At 41.0% G+C, this 14,291-nt stretch overlaps 1 protein-coding gene across 5 annotated transcripts in view; it reads right to left on the bottom strand.

Moving 5' to 3' along the window:
• SIPA1L3 (signal induced proliferation associated 1 like 3) overlaps nucleotides 1-14,291 on the bottom strand; it is a 133,706-nt gene that overhangs the window by 50,050 nt on the left and 69,365 nt on the right. For 4 of the 5 annotated variants that reach the window (XM_073549321.1, XM_073549318.1, XM_073549323.1 and 1 more), the window contains 2 exons: nucleotides 8,908-9,000; nucleotides 504-2,116 (listed from right to left, as the gene is read on the bottom strand). In XM_073549321.1, the coding sequence (XP_073405422.1) occupies nucleotides 504-1,938 (1,435 nt within the window). In that variant the 5' untranslated portion in view covers nucleotides 1,939-2,116; nucleotides 8,908-9,000. The remainder of the gene's footprint in view (nucleotides 1-503; nucleotides 2,117-8,907; nucleotides 9,001-14,291) is intronic. The other variant, XM_073549322.1, reaches the window with a different exon arrangement.

Raw genomic sequence — 14,291 nt, 5'->3', positions numbered from 1 at the left:
GTGTTGCGTCTATATTTTTTTTTTTTAACCATTTTAGATTCCCTCATTACGATCATTATATAAAAAAACACATTTGTATTCTTGCAATTATCACATTTTTAGACTATGTACTCCAGGTAGATCGTAAGTTATGCCATGAAAGTGGAGAAACTTTTCATGAATGAAAAAGGCAGGAATAGCCACACACCAGACCCACCTATGCTGCACCTATATTGGTGTAGCTGGCCAGGATTAATACGTAAATGCCAAGAGTTGCAATAATTTTTTTTGAGTGGTGCAAAAATATAGCGACTTGCGGCATTTTATGCCAGCGTTCTAGCTTACCTTAATTACCGTAATCATGAGTCTACAAAGATCCCCCCCAGTAGTCATTGTGAAATCTAAAAGGCTACTAATTTAGTTTTTTAATAAAGATCGTGATATTGGGCGAAAAAAACAATTTTTTTCTGATTCTTCACCACCCCATTAGGCAAAAATTAAAAAAGAAAAAAAAAAACACAGACCTGTACCTTTCCCATGAAAGTAGTCTTGAAAATAGCGGGCTCCCGAATCCACATGTTCTATACTGTAGTGTTTTAATCTCCCTTGTGTCTTCTGCATTTCCTTGGAAACTTCCAAAACAGATATACTGGCATTGGTACAGTATATAGAGAGAGAGGGCTCCAAAACTCCCCCTTCAGTCCCATTCGGAGAATCAGATGCAGCCCTGGAAAAGCTGACATTACGCTCAGACATCCCCCCGGTCTCATTTCGGAAATGTGGACAACTGAGGAGAAGGTCATTGCTGTTATTGTCTCCCATGTCGTGCTCCAGGTTCTCCTTAAAGTTCAGGTCTTCAGTGCTGGTGAAGCTTGGGTCCATATTGCCCAGGCTGAAGGCTTTAGAAACGGCTAAGGACACAGCGGATGCGGCAGAGGCTCCCGTTGTAGTGTTCCGCCTTTGGGCAACGTAATTTCTGTTGGCGGCTACTTCATTGAGGTCGAATAGCATGCTCTGAACATCGTAATGGGCAAAAGATTTGGGGCAGATCCAGGGTTTGTGACTTTCATCATGATCCAAGTAGGACTTACCCATTTCATTCTCACTTTTGTTGCTCCTTAGTTTGCGAAAGATGGAGGTGTCATTAGACTCCCCCTTGGGGGCTCGCTTTCGTTGCTTATCCTTTATCATACAATCATCTCTCTGATATTGTCCATTACGAAGATCCGTCCTGGAGCTTGCTGCCAAGTGAAGATTCGAAGCAACGCTTGAGTCCTCGTGAAGAAGGCCGCTTCCCCTCATTGGTGACTCACTTCCTTTGTCATGTTTCTCATTTCTTAAGTCTTTCAGCATATCATATAAACTCTGTTCGGAAACACCTTGCACGTTAATAGAAGAAGTGCTCCCATACTCTCTGAAGAGAGGCATACCATTGCTTAGTTTAGACCCCCTGGGCTCCAAGGATACATCCACATCACATTCACTTAGTGTGGTCTCGCTATTGCTTCTATTCCGAAGAGTAATAAATGTCCGGCCCGGAGACCTTGGCCAACCATCTAAGAACTCGACATCTTTAGACCTCTTCCTCGACAGTCTATGAAAACCTCGAAATCCTGGAGAGCCCCCATTGCTCTGGAAATGTTGCCCATTTGGGAAGCTCCTTTGCGAGTAGAACTCTTTCGGCACTTCCATCTCCCTTGAGGGGCTTGGGGTCATCGCCTCTTTTGGTGTCTCTTTTTTTGGAGGCCAGTCAGCAATCCTGGCACGCACACCCATTTTCGGCATTGCCGGGGTGATAGAACTAAACTTTGATACTTCTGTAGAGTGTTGCATCCCATTGCTGTTCTGTCCCCACAGGCCCTGTGGATAATAATCCACACCACGTATGACATCATTCGCTCTCATGGATGCCCCACTTGCCTCCACTCCATCGTTTTGGTAGGATCTGTAGCTTGTCATGCTCCAATACAGATATAAATATCCGTATCGAGCAAAATCGTACTAAAGTTCTTGGCAGAGCCAAAGTGCAGAACCATTATTGGGACCGTGTCTGTGCAAAGTTACATAAAGTAATCGGTCTTAAAGCAATAGCACTCTTGTGCATGTCCGTGGAGGGACCAAACCACTTTAGATGAATCTGCAAGGGAAAAAAAAAAGATAGTAAAGTAATATGCAGATAAAGCAATTCTAACACGTTTTTGTACTCAATGTCATATTCACGCTAATAAATGGGTTGTACTTTAATAAATGCTATAATAACCACAACCAAATTACCTAATGGTAACCTAATACCCAGGTAAAAATGAAGTACACTTTTCCACATTAAAACATAACATTTTATTAATATCAATAAATTAAAAACATTAAAAAAATATAATAAAGACAAGTGCTGAAAAGGAAAAGAGGGACACTAGAATTACAACAGATTTAATGACAATAGAGTCGCAAGAAAACAGGGTAAAAAAACCCTGCTTCCTGAAGATGCAGAGCGAAACGCGCGTCAGGGCAAAGTGTTCAACAACTAGCAGGTAAAATATGCTCCACTATTATGACATTTTATTGTGCAGACCAATACTGTCCAGATAGGAAAACATTATAGTATTGTCATCACATATTTAGCCCATGAAACATAACAGGATTTTTTTATTTTTTTATTTTTTTTTAAATAAACCAAGGTATGCAGATATAGTAGCCATAACAGCACTGCTTCTTCCTTGTTTTCTTGGGACTCTATTGTGATTAAATCTGTTGGAGTTCTATAGATTTGTTTCCCGATAGCAATGCATACTATGGCACAGCGTCCGTTTCTTTTTCAACACCTGTCTATATTTTTTAAAATGTTTTTAATATATTGATATTAATAAAATATTATGCTTTAATGAGGAAAAGTCTATTTCATTTTTACCTGGGTATTTGGTTACCAATAGGTAATTTGGTTGTGGTTAAGATGACAAAGCAAATCGCATAACAACGTGCAAGGGGCACGCCAACATTGGGTTATTATTTACGGAGCTTCGCATTCTCGTGCAAAAAAAACAAAAACAAAGAAAACATAAAAGCAGCCAAAGAATAACCACAAAGGGCTTCATAATAAAGAATAATGGGGCATAAAATATATAGTCACATATAGGGGAAGCTAGGGTCGTGGCTAGAGATGAGCAGTTTGATTCACCTTGCCCTGATCCAGCGTCCAGTTTGTTCCTCCATGGCAGACGGTTTTTACTTCTGTGCCCAACGGCCTGGAGTCCTCTGGCGCTTACTAGTAAACTAGGCCTAACATGACGTACATTGTGGGACCTAGTAGGTATTATAGATGCAGAGGATGCCGGATGCAGAAGTAAGAACTGATTGCCAAGACAGATCGGACTGGACATTGACCATGGGCAACATGAATCGACTTGCTCATCAGTTGCTTCTATGGAATCGGCATCAAGGGTTCGGGTATTTTAAAGGCAAGAACACTGTCGTGTCATTTTTGTAGAAAAAAAAATAACAAGAGGCCAATGGAACCCATGACTGTAAACAGTGCCTAATAAATACCCTTCACATAGGCGTGGGGTCTAGCATTTCCCTTCCTAGACTCAACGACCCCCGTAAAAAGCATATGAAGCGGAACGTCGAATGTGTTGCACGTCCTGTTGATTTTTATCTACTTGATCCCCCTCACACACTTATTTACATTCCTATTGTGAATCTACATCATATTTTTGTACTGAAAGGATTTTCTCATATTTCATCTTCAGTGCTCTCAGATTGCTGCACATAGAGGTCAAGGGCACTAAATTTGTCAACCGGATCATGTGTACCTGCAATCAGAACAATGCTTACAAACTTTATTAAAAAGTGCACTGAGCACGCACAGACACCGCAGCTAGACTGCAGTGGTGGCTGGTAACCTAGGAGAACATGTAAAAAAAAACAAAAACCGCTTGAGAGCGGAGTGGATTTTTAACAAGTAAATTGCAAAGTTGCTTTTTTTTTTTTTTTTTTTAACGAGCACTTTGCAATTTTATCCACTAATGATGATGAGTCGAACCCTTTAATACACTTTTTTGGGGGATTTGGGTTTTGCAGGTCTTTTTTATTTTTTTTCAGCATTCACGTCACATATATTGAACTATACGTTAGAAAATTATATGTAAGTTATAGCTGTGGGCTTGAAGCATTGGTTTTATGTAGAAATTACTATATAACTACCCATCTTAATGGGAGGTCAAATAGAGCAGTTATGATGGCTCAGCAGTCGGGTGTAGACAGGAGTCTATTACAGAAAAATGCTATATTATCAGACTACCCGTTTGAAACCATAAATTAGACTGGGACGGCACTGTAATTTCACCTGGGATGGGACTCTTTAAAACAAGTAAATGGCACTGGGCTGAGCCATCATGACTCATGAAGAAGAAGCGGACGAGGTGATGCAAAGTTTACCTCTGGAGATCGACGCTAAACTATATTTTAAGATAGAAAAGATATCTTTTTAGCACCTCAAAAGTAGAGGTACTGCTTAGGTAGCCCAATATGGCCAATTATTAGCAATCATGTCCCTATAATATTAGGCACAAAAATGGATTAGCAATCACTGAAAAGATTAAAAGGTTTTTTTTAAAAAAAAAAAAAAAAAAAAAGAGGTTTTCTGGTGGCAGAAAGCTTAACCCCTTTCAGCCATTGGACGCAATAGTACATCCAATGGAGGGCTCCGGTGGTGAGTCCGCATCAAAGCCGAGACATGTAAGCTGTTTTCAACAGCTGACATGTGCCTGCAATAGGCGCAGGTGGAATCGCGATCCACCCGTGCCTATTAACTAGTTAAATCCCGTTGTCAAACGCTGACAGCGGGATTTAACCAGCTCTTCCGGCCGCCGGGCCAGAAATATGCGCATCGAAGACCCCAGTCACCTAATCAGGGGTCGGCAATGCGCTGCCATAACAACCTGAGGTATCCTAGAGACCTCTATGGTTGTTGAGGCATTACTATGAGCGCCACCCGGTGGTCGGCGCTCATAGCAATGCTGTAATTCTGCTACATATAGGCGATCTGCTCATCGCCTATATGTAGCAGAGCCGATAGAGTTGTGGATGCTTCTAGCTATTGAAGCATGCCAAAAGTTAAAAAAGAATGTTATAAAAAATATGAAGGGGAAAAAAAAAAAAAGTTTAAATAGCTCCCCTTTCCCCCATTAAAAATTAAAAAAAAAAATCACACATGCACATATTAGGTATTGCCGCTTTCAGAATCACCTGATCAATAAAAAAAAAAAAAAAAAAAAGCATTAACCCAATTGCTTAACGGTGTAGCTAGAAAAACAATTCGAAACCAGAATTACGCTTTTTGGTCGCCGCAACATTGCATTAAAATACAATAATGGGTGATCAAAATATTGTTTCTGCACATAAATGGTGTCCTTAAAAAGGAAAGCTTGGCACGCAAGAAATAAGCCCTCACCCAACCCCAGATCACAGAAAAATGGAGATGCTACGGGTCTCGGAAAATGGCACAATTTTTATTTATTTTTTTAAAGCAAACTGGAAAAAATTTTCACCACTTAGATAAAAAAGAACTTGGACATGTTTGGTGTCTATGAACTTGTAATGACCTGGAGAATCATAATAGCAATTCAGTTTTAGCATTTAGTGAACCTAGCAAAATATCCAAACAAAAAACAAGTGTGCGATTGCACTTTTTTTGCAATTTCACTGCACTTGGAATTTTTTTCCCGTTTTCGAGTACCCGACATGCTAAAACCAATGATGTCGTTCAAAAGTACAACTCGTCCCACAAAAATAAGCAGTCACATGGCCATATTGACAAAAACATAAAAAAATTATGGCTCTGGGAAGAAGGGGAGCGAAAAACGAAAACGTAAAACCAAAAAAAGCTCCGGTCATTAAGGAAAAAGCCCCAATAAACTATACTAACTTTTCTTAAGTCCAGCAAAGAGTCTCCACTGCTGCTCCTGGTGTAAGTCATTGTCTGCAGTGCTGACGTCAAACTGACAGTGCTACGGCCAATCAGTGATCTCAGTGGCTTGTGCTGTCAACTTGGCCAGAGCCGCCGATAGTCCGCTATTGGCTTCAGCGGTGTCGAAGTGACTGCAGAAAATAACAGGCAACAGGAGAAGCGGCGGACACTCAGCACTGGGCCCGGGGAGAGTGAGGAAAGAATAGGGGGTTTTTTTTGCATCACATTTCCAAAACCATAAAATCAATTTATAAAGGTCTCCCACATACAGCACACACAATAATGAAGGAATCCAGCTCTCGTCCTCTCTGTAGCACGTTAAGAATTAGGCCTGTTTCACACTTCCGTTTTTGACCATCAGTCAAAATCCGCCGTTTAAGAAAAAACGAATCCGCCATATTTTTTTTTGCCGGATCCGTTTTTCCCCCCATTGAGTTGCATTACCGGCGGATCTTGACGGATGGCCATTCATTGGATCCGTTTTTTTCGGATCCGTGAAATTTTTGCATCCACCGACATGCCTGGACGGACCATGCAATGTTTTTTTTTTGCTGCAGGATCCGCATTTTACAGTGCGCATGCCCGGAGGAAGGAAGACAGACGGGAAAAAACTCTCTCTCCTCCCCGGGCTGTGGTCCCTTTAAAAATCTTCATTCATCGGATCCGTCAAAAAAAAAAAACGGTCCGGTGACATCCGTTCACATCAGTTAGCAACGGATCTGCTTTCCGCCATTTTGGGGGGTTTTAACTGACACAAAAAAACTGAAGTGTGAAACAGGCCTTAGCAGCAAGGAGGTCATTAAACAGTCATACTGAGGGGTGTAGCTGTGAATACAGCATTAAGATGAGATAAGCACTTACTATAAAGTAGCAGCATTGTATTTACCCATTCTTTTCATTTGATTATTCCATAAACTTCAATAGGCAGCTGTAATATGATCTCTCCGGGAGACGCTCTTTTGGCCTAAACAAAATGTGTCTGTTTTTCAGAGTCCATGAGGCAGAGTGGTGGTGGTGGTGAAGTGGATCATAATTGGAGAAAGAAGCACATTTCTCTGATAGGATATATTAAAGCTACTTCGCTTACTTTTAATTTACGGCAAGTTTGATGAAACGTCAGTGGCCATTTTAAGTGTCCGTCCCATAAGGTAATAAAAACACCATAGAAATCTACAAAACTGGGACCACAAAATGCCCTACTGAGCCAGCTGTACTTTGCTTGACCACTTGCTTGCAGATACTACCACTGCATTTGGACTCATCTTGGAATTTCTTTCTTGTCTATAGTTTCTTTCCCACCAATGTGCAGATTTGATAAAATCTTGTAGACAACTACAGGCTAAATGGTGGAGGTTGGGCAATTCGAAGATCCTTGGCACTGAAAAAACATGGAGTTACTAAAATCTTTGAGCACGTGAAGGTTGTTGAAAAACCTATTATGGCAATTGAAAGTATTGACACTTAGCTATTGAAAACGTATCCAGCTTTATGACTGGATTAGTGGGAGTCTTGGCCGCTCTATCCTCCTCTAATGTGGAAAAGCCCTTTAATTTTCTGTGACATGCTCTGCTACTGGCACCAATAAAACACATTCTGCTTTCCTATCTACCTTTCCAAAATCTATAATGGATTTACAAAGGAATCAGTCAAAACAGCAAAAGCATAAACGTAAGCTGACTACATAACCCCGTTAAAACGCATAATATACAGCCCGAAGCCATGAGCACAAAGCAGTATGACCGACTGAAATCATGCTATAACATGAAAACCCAAACAGGATTTATCACTGTTCAGAAATGAGAATATCACTTCACTATTAGTTACCTCAATCTTAAAGGGGTTGTTCTATAAACAATACATATGGCCTACCCTTCATGGATAGGTGATAACTGTATGATCACTGAGTGTCAGAGCGATGGGGATCCCAAAGTCTCCTGTGTGAATGGAGTGAGAGAATGTGCAAACACTGCTATATTGCAGAAGTGATGGCCGCACATATGCACTACTGCCCCATCTACACAAAGTACTCTGGGACCCCAATTCTTTAAGTGAGAAGATCTACTTTGAGATCATAGTGGAGTCTGATCTTTTGTCATCTAACTGGTAGATATTATGGCTTTAGAGCAAAATTTTCATTTAGAAACAAGCTAAGTTTTAACAACCTATATAAACAAAAATGATCATCATTAATAAGGGAAGGTAAACATGCATGTTTACCTTCAAATGGAAGACGGGGGAAGAGTCACTGACAGGCTGTGCGCCCACGTAAGAGTTTTTTGCGCGTTTTTGAAGCGTTCGTCCCGGTCAAAACGCTTCAAAAACGCATAAAAGAAGCATCCCATTCATTTTAAATGAATTCCACACTATTTGTGCACATTGATACGTTTTTTCCCGCAAAAAAAACGCTTTGAGGTAAAAAACTGCAGCATGCTCATTAATTTTGCGGAAACGTCCGTGTTTTTGCTATATTTGATGGGTCAGAAAACGCGCGGAAAAAAACGCATCAAAAACGTGTGGTTTTTATGCAAAAACGCAAAAAAACCGCACAAAAACACGTGGAAATGAAACGCGCGTTTTCTGGGAAGGAGTCTGGATTAGAAGCAGAAATTTTCTGCATACGTGTGCACATAGCCTCACACACTTTTGGCATCTCAAGTCCAAACAGAGGTGTAATTTATTAGGCCAAGAATGTATGACCTGTACTGGAGCCACTCATGTGCCATAAATAACATGGGGACAAGGTTTGACTGCTCCCTCTGAAACCCCTATAGAAACAGGAAAAAAGGATCCTTTATATAGATCTTTATTCCCTCCTGGGCAGATAAGGGGCAGTCATACAAGCGACGCTGGAGAGATAGTATAATATTTAGGTTATGCGTATGGTCAGCTTAAGGACAGGAAGGTGAATTAGTAGAGTAGTTCCAGAACTTCAAAAAGTGGTGACCTTGTGTGTATGAGCTACCTACCCGCACTTCACCATCTTGCTTCTTTTTACTAGTGGCATGTACAATGGGGTAGGGAGGTCACAGGATCTTCGAGATGAGGAAAGCACTTGTATCCTGTAAAGGACAAATGATGGAATAATTGTTAGAGGAACAACCGATAAATTGCTGGAGAAAGAAGCATTGATAGCCTTCCAAATAAAGTGCAAAACATATACGGTACATATTATTTATTCCTTCACCAATACAAAAAAGCAACTTTTCAACCAACATTTAGGCTTTCTCGACCGTAATAAATCCTGTAATCTGCATGATAACGCAGTGGTTACGGCTCTGGTACCAGTATATGATTGGTGACTCCTTTAGTGAGCGGTATTATTGTTTCTTTGTTTCTATAGTGTGCTCCTTTATAGGATGTTATAAAAAAAAAGATGGTAAAAAACAACAAAACAATTACCTACGGAGGCAGCATTGGTGGCAAAAGACTGAAGAGGGCATCTTCTTATTAGTAATAGAGATTATAACCTCCAAGTCTAATAATCAAGTATTTCGTATGGGCTTCAGAGCTGGAATCTCCCAGCATGTATTGTTGGCTCACAATAATGTTTCACAGAAAGGGCATTTATCCATTTTACAAGCATCTGTTCCTGCTCCGTAAATGTCTGTTTTAGTAAATACTTTCATTCCCCTTAAAATAGCAATTCTGGAGCATTTTCTTCAAACTCAGAGCTGTTTTTCCCTGAGAAAGGTGTATAAATTGACAATTCAGCGTGGTCATTCTCCTTATTAAAATGGTGGTGTACCCCTACACAATCTAAGACCTCATTCATATGTCAAATTTTCTCCTCCGACTGAGAGGTCCGCGGCAAATATCAGAGACATGTCCGATTTTGATCACAGGGTCGGATGAAAATTTGCAATGCAAGTCAATGGGTCCGTGAAAAAAAAAAAAAAAACGGACCACACTGATGACATCTGAGTGCATTCTCATTTTGATAAACTCTCAAAATGGAGAGGGTAGAGAATTTATTTTTGTATTTCTCCGCGAACGAGAAAATCAAGACACTCTGATATGATTCTGATCAGAATAAGTCAGATCTTCTCTTGAGCGAAACAAAAAAATGTCCAAGTTCAACCAAGTGATGGAAGAGGCCAAATTATGATAATTTTGGGAAGTGAAGGCAGACTACTTAATTTCTTCCTTTCTGGCAGGTGCTAATGGCCCTGGTCACCGAATTCCTGCACTGACCTCATCGTCAGATCTAGAGGCCTTCAGTTCTCCCTTCTGCCAACACCATTCGGAGTTTCGACAGGAAAACTGAGAGCCATTCACAAACTAATGAACCTAAAAAGACTATTATGGACTGTAGAGAGGAGATAATGGTATGATGCAATATTAGAAGGCACTGTGCCCTTGTTAAGCCAGGATGATGAGCAAAATGGGCAAAGGGAAGAGCGAAGCTCTGAAGGTCAGTGACCGTAGGGGGGCACCGACACTCGAGCTCTGACGTTTACCCGTTCATAAGTGTAGAGCTATATCTTCAATTAGAAGCCATGATTTTTGTTAGGTTATGATCCCACCAGCCACACCATCTGTTCGCATCCTATATCTGTACGTACCCAAGACGGCTGTTGGCTGAACATCATCTCTACTTAACCCCCCCCCCCCCGATAAACTAATGTTCAGTTCTGTATAGCATTCATGTTTTACATTAATGGGAGCGGAGAAAGCTCCTGCCCCAAATCTCTGATGGTTGTATATCTTTTGCTGAAAACAAAAGGATTGGGTGGAAGTGGGGAGGATGAATCTGAAGAATACAGGGGCCCAGACAGCAGATGTGAGGGCCGCTGCAGTAAAAATAGATGGATGGATACTGTGTATGGAGGTCTTCAGTGGATAATTAAAGACTACTTTCCACTAGATATTTATTTTTAACTTAAACTACTTCACTACACCACTGATTTTGGGTAATTTTTTCTTTTTCTTCTGTGCCCCTCCGTTCCGAAGTTATGACCCTGATAATAATGGTGCAAGTTTTCCTTTCAAACACCTGGGCGCACACCCACACCACGTCTCTTGGGGCTTTTCCTCCTTCGCTGGTGGCCAATCAGATCATGACACACCCACGGAGAAGTTCGGCAATACACGCCCAATTGCTTAGAGAGAAAATTTTCAGCATTACCGAGGGACATAACTTTGGAATAGAGAGGCACAGAAGAAAAAGAAAAACTGTTCCAGAATCAGTCGCGCAAAACCAAATTAGAGATAGTGCTCAGTTTAAATTTAAAAAAATTCAATGAAAGGTCGCCTTTAAGAGCTAAAGTCACCAGTGATCCTGAGATTGAGAGGCTTTGGCTCTCCTGAATAGAGGAAGGTGCACATGCTTGTCCTCCGCTCCACTCCCCCAGTCATCAACGAGTTATATTCTATCACATTGATAAGGAATAATGTATAATTTTAGGAATAGTCAATGATGACTTTGGAAATCGTTATGTATATAACTAATAATCTTTATTTTTACAGAGAAGAAATACAACTCAATGATAGAAGTGTCCAAAGCCCAGCCAAGTGTTAACTTTCCAGCAGAGTTGGATTGATCATTTGCATAAACTTTATTTTCCAAACCAGCGTCTACTTTCCCATTTTCAATTTGATTGCGAGCTCTTTGGAACACAGCATTAAATTGCTTTTACACCCAATGTCATAGTTAAGTAATAGGCGGCTCATATCGATCCCTCCCTTCGCTGTGTTTGAAAGCTAAATATATTGATATCCACACAAGCATGAAAGCGGTGAGGTCAATAACCAAGATAGACAAAAGCGTTTCCTACTTTATTAGTTTTGGAAGTGTGAAAAGATAGACTAGCGATCCGGCATCGCACCCTCTCATACCAGATTAGTATACATCACTTCATATAAAATGGTGCTTCATTATGCCCGCTACCACAGTAAGCTGCTTAGAAGTGACTGAGTATACTGGCTGTGGAGCCCAGGTAGAGCCTCAGTCAGTTTTTCACGGTCTATGGCGCTGTTCACATCAGATTTTTCCCTTGGACTGAGTGGACCATGCAAAATCATGGAGACATGTCCGATGTAGATCCTTGTGTGGATCAAAATCAGCAATGCAAGTCTAGGGACCCATGAAAAATATCAGACAGCATTCAAATGCCATCAAATGTCAGTTTTTCACTGACTGATAGAAAGTGAAGAGATGACACTCCGACAACTGATTTTTAAGGCGAAACAGAATACAGGGACATAAGAAAAGTTCACTTAAGAATGGTGTGGTGCTCAGTTCTCCACTCCTTGGAGCTACTTTTTGATTAATTTCCTATTATTGTGACTGCCCTTAGTACCGAACAGTTCCATGAACGAGATTCCCATGAAAATCTACTCATCTGATTCACAATGGTTGTTGAACATTCAATAGTAGCAATAACAACCAGCAGCTGGAAAAAAAAAAAAATTCCCGGCACATTAAATGGAAGATCACAGTGACCCAATTTTCTGTTCTTTTTTTCCCCACATGGTTCATCTAATGGAGTAATGATGGCGTATTTACACGGAAAATGTGAAAAGAACAGCAATCTGTTGCTGGCATGAAAGCAGAAAAGAGCAGGTGGAGCGCAGAAAAGCAATCATGGCTGCTGGGAGCTCGTGAACGAACTGGTGCATAGGGCACAGAAACTAAGCTGAATGCTATCATAGCTAAAGGAGAAAAATCAGTGATGTCACTGATGTGTTATGTCATTATGGCAGACAACAAATATCCAAACAAAAACGCGATGTCACTGACGTGTTATGTGATTATGGCAGACTAATATGCAAGCAAAAACGTGATGTCACCGGCGTGTTATGTCATTATGACAGGAGCCAACATAAGCATGTATGGTAAACAAAAAGTGATGCCACAGCAGTGATGTTATCATAACACACGGGAAATAAACATGCAGTGATGTCACCAGGAGACACAAACCTACACGTGTGATGTACCGTAAGCATGCAACGATGTCATAGTAAACACGAACAGTGTAGCACACTTTCGGTCATGGCGACATGTCCGATTTTCTTCTGAGGGTCGGATCAAAATCAGCAATGCAAGTCAATGGGTGTCAAAAGTTCTTTTAATTTCTCCATGCACAAAAAAAGCGGATGACACTTGGACCAAACACTCAAAATATATCAGTCCTTTTTATCCTACATGAGAAAATCAGAAGTGTGACCGAGTCCTTGCAGTGTAAATTAGACATGGAAGAAGGTCATTGGTCAAAAGGTGAACCTATTGTGTCTCAAATGAATGGTGCTTGTCTGTGACTAAAGGCCCCGTCTCACATAGCGAGATTGCTAGCGAGATCTCTAATGTGTCACCAATTTTGTGACGCAACAGCGATCTTGCTACATGTGACGCGCAGCAGCGACCGGCCCCCCTGCTGGATATCGCTGATCGTGCAGCAATGTCCTGGGCCATTTTTTCTTCGTTGGCGTCCCGCTGGCCAGCGCGCATCGCTGTGTTTGATCGCTGGATCGTTGCTGTGTCGCTGCAGAGATCTGCCTGTTTGGCAGCTTACTAGCGATCATTTAGCGACGCACCAGCGATCACTACCAGGTCGTATTGTTGTCGGGATCGCTGGTGTGTTGATAAGTGAAACGGGACCCTTAGCCTCCTGTGCCAGGAGGGTACAACGGTGCCCTATGGACTCAACATCACACTATCTTTCTGAAAAAGAAAAAAAAAAAAAACACTGTAAACTTATTGACTCTCTCTTGTTGAATTGTAAAAAAATAAAATTAAATGGGAAAACTGCATAATCACCATAATGACCATCATAAAAGTAGTCACTCCGTGTTCCCAGACTTCCTGAAAAGTAAACCTCAAGTTATGAGCTGAATAAATTTGATCGATACAGAGACAGGTTTAGAAAATTCTTGGTTGTAAAGCTCCCTTTAAGTCTGGTGAACTTCGCCCTACCGGCCAACTACCTCACCTTGTTGACATAACTCCCCGATGTGATCACAGAGGTGACAATACAGGCAGAAATAGAGCAGGACACGTGACGCACAGGATGGGCACAGTCCTATTTGGAGTTTTCATACAGAAACACCCTGACTCCTTGATTAAAACAGCATTACAGCTAATACTATCTGTAGTAAAAATAAACAATAGAAATCTTGCAATTTTCACAATAGCCAATGGCTTTTTTTAAGACCAACTTTCTACTGTTTCAGGAAGCAACACATGTACTGTACTTAGCCATAATGGTTGTATCCGACCCTAGCATTTGTATTGAAGTGTCTAATGAGCATGTGCAAAGGTTACTGTGAAGGGGAAGGGACACAAGTGTCAGCTGTGACATTGCTGATTATGTTTGGTAGATCCTTTATCAGTTGTGTATAGAGGTGTAACCTG

The sequence above is a fragment of the Dendrobates tinctorius genome, unplaced genomic scaffold (genome assembly GCF_039654945.1).
Source record: "Dendrobates tinctorius isolate UK_male_01 unplaced genomic scaffold, ASM3965494v1 ptg000158l, whole genome shotgun sequence".
NCBI classification, from domain to species: Eukaryota; Metazoa; Chordata; class Amphibia; order Anura; family Dendrobatidae; genus Dendrobates; species Dendrobates tinctorius.
The sequence above is the reverse complement of the archived record's forward strand: the minus strand, read 5'-3'. Positions and strand labels throughout refer to the sequence as shown.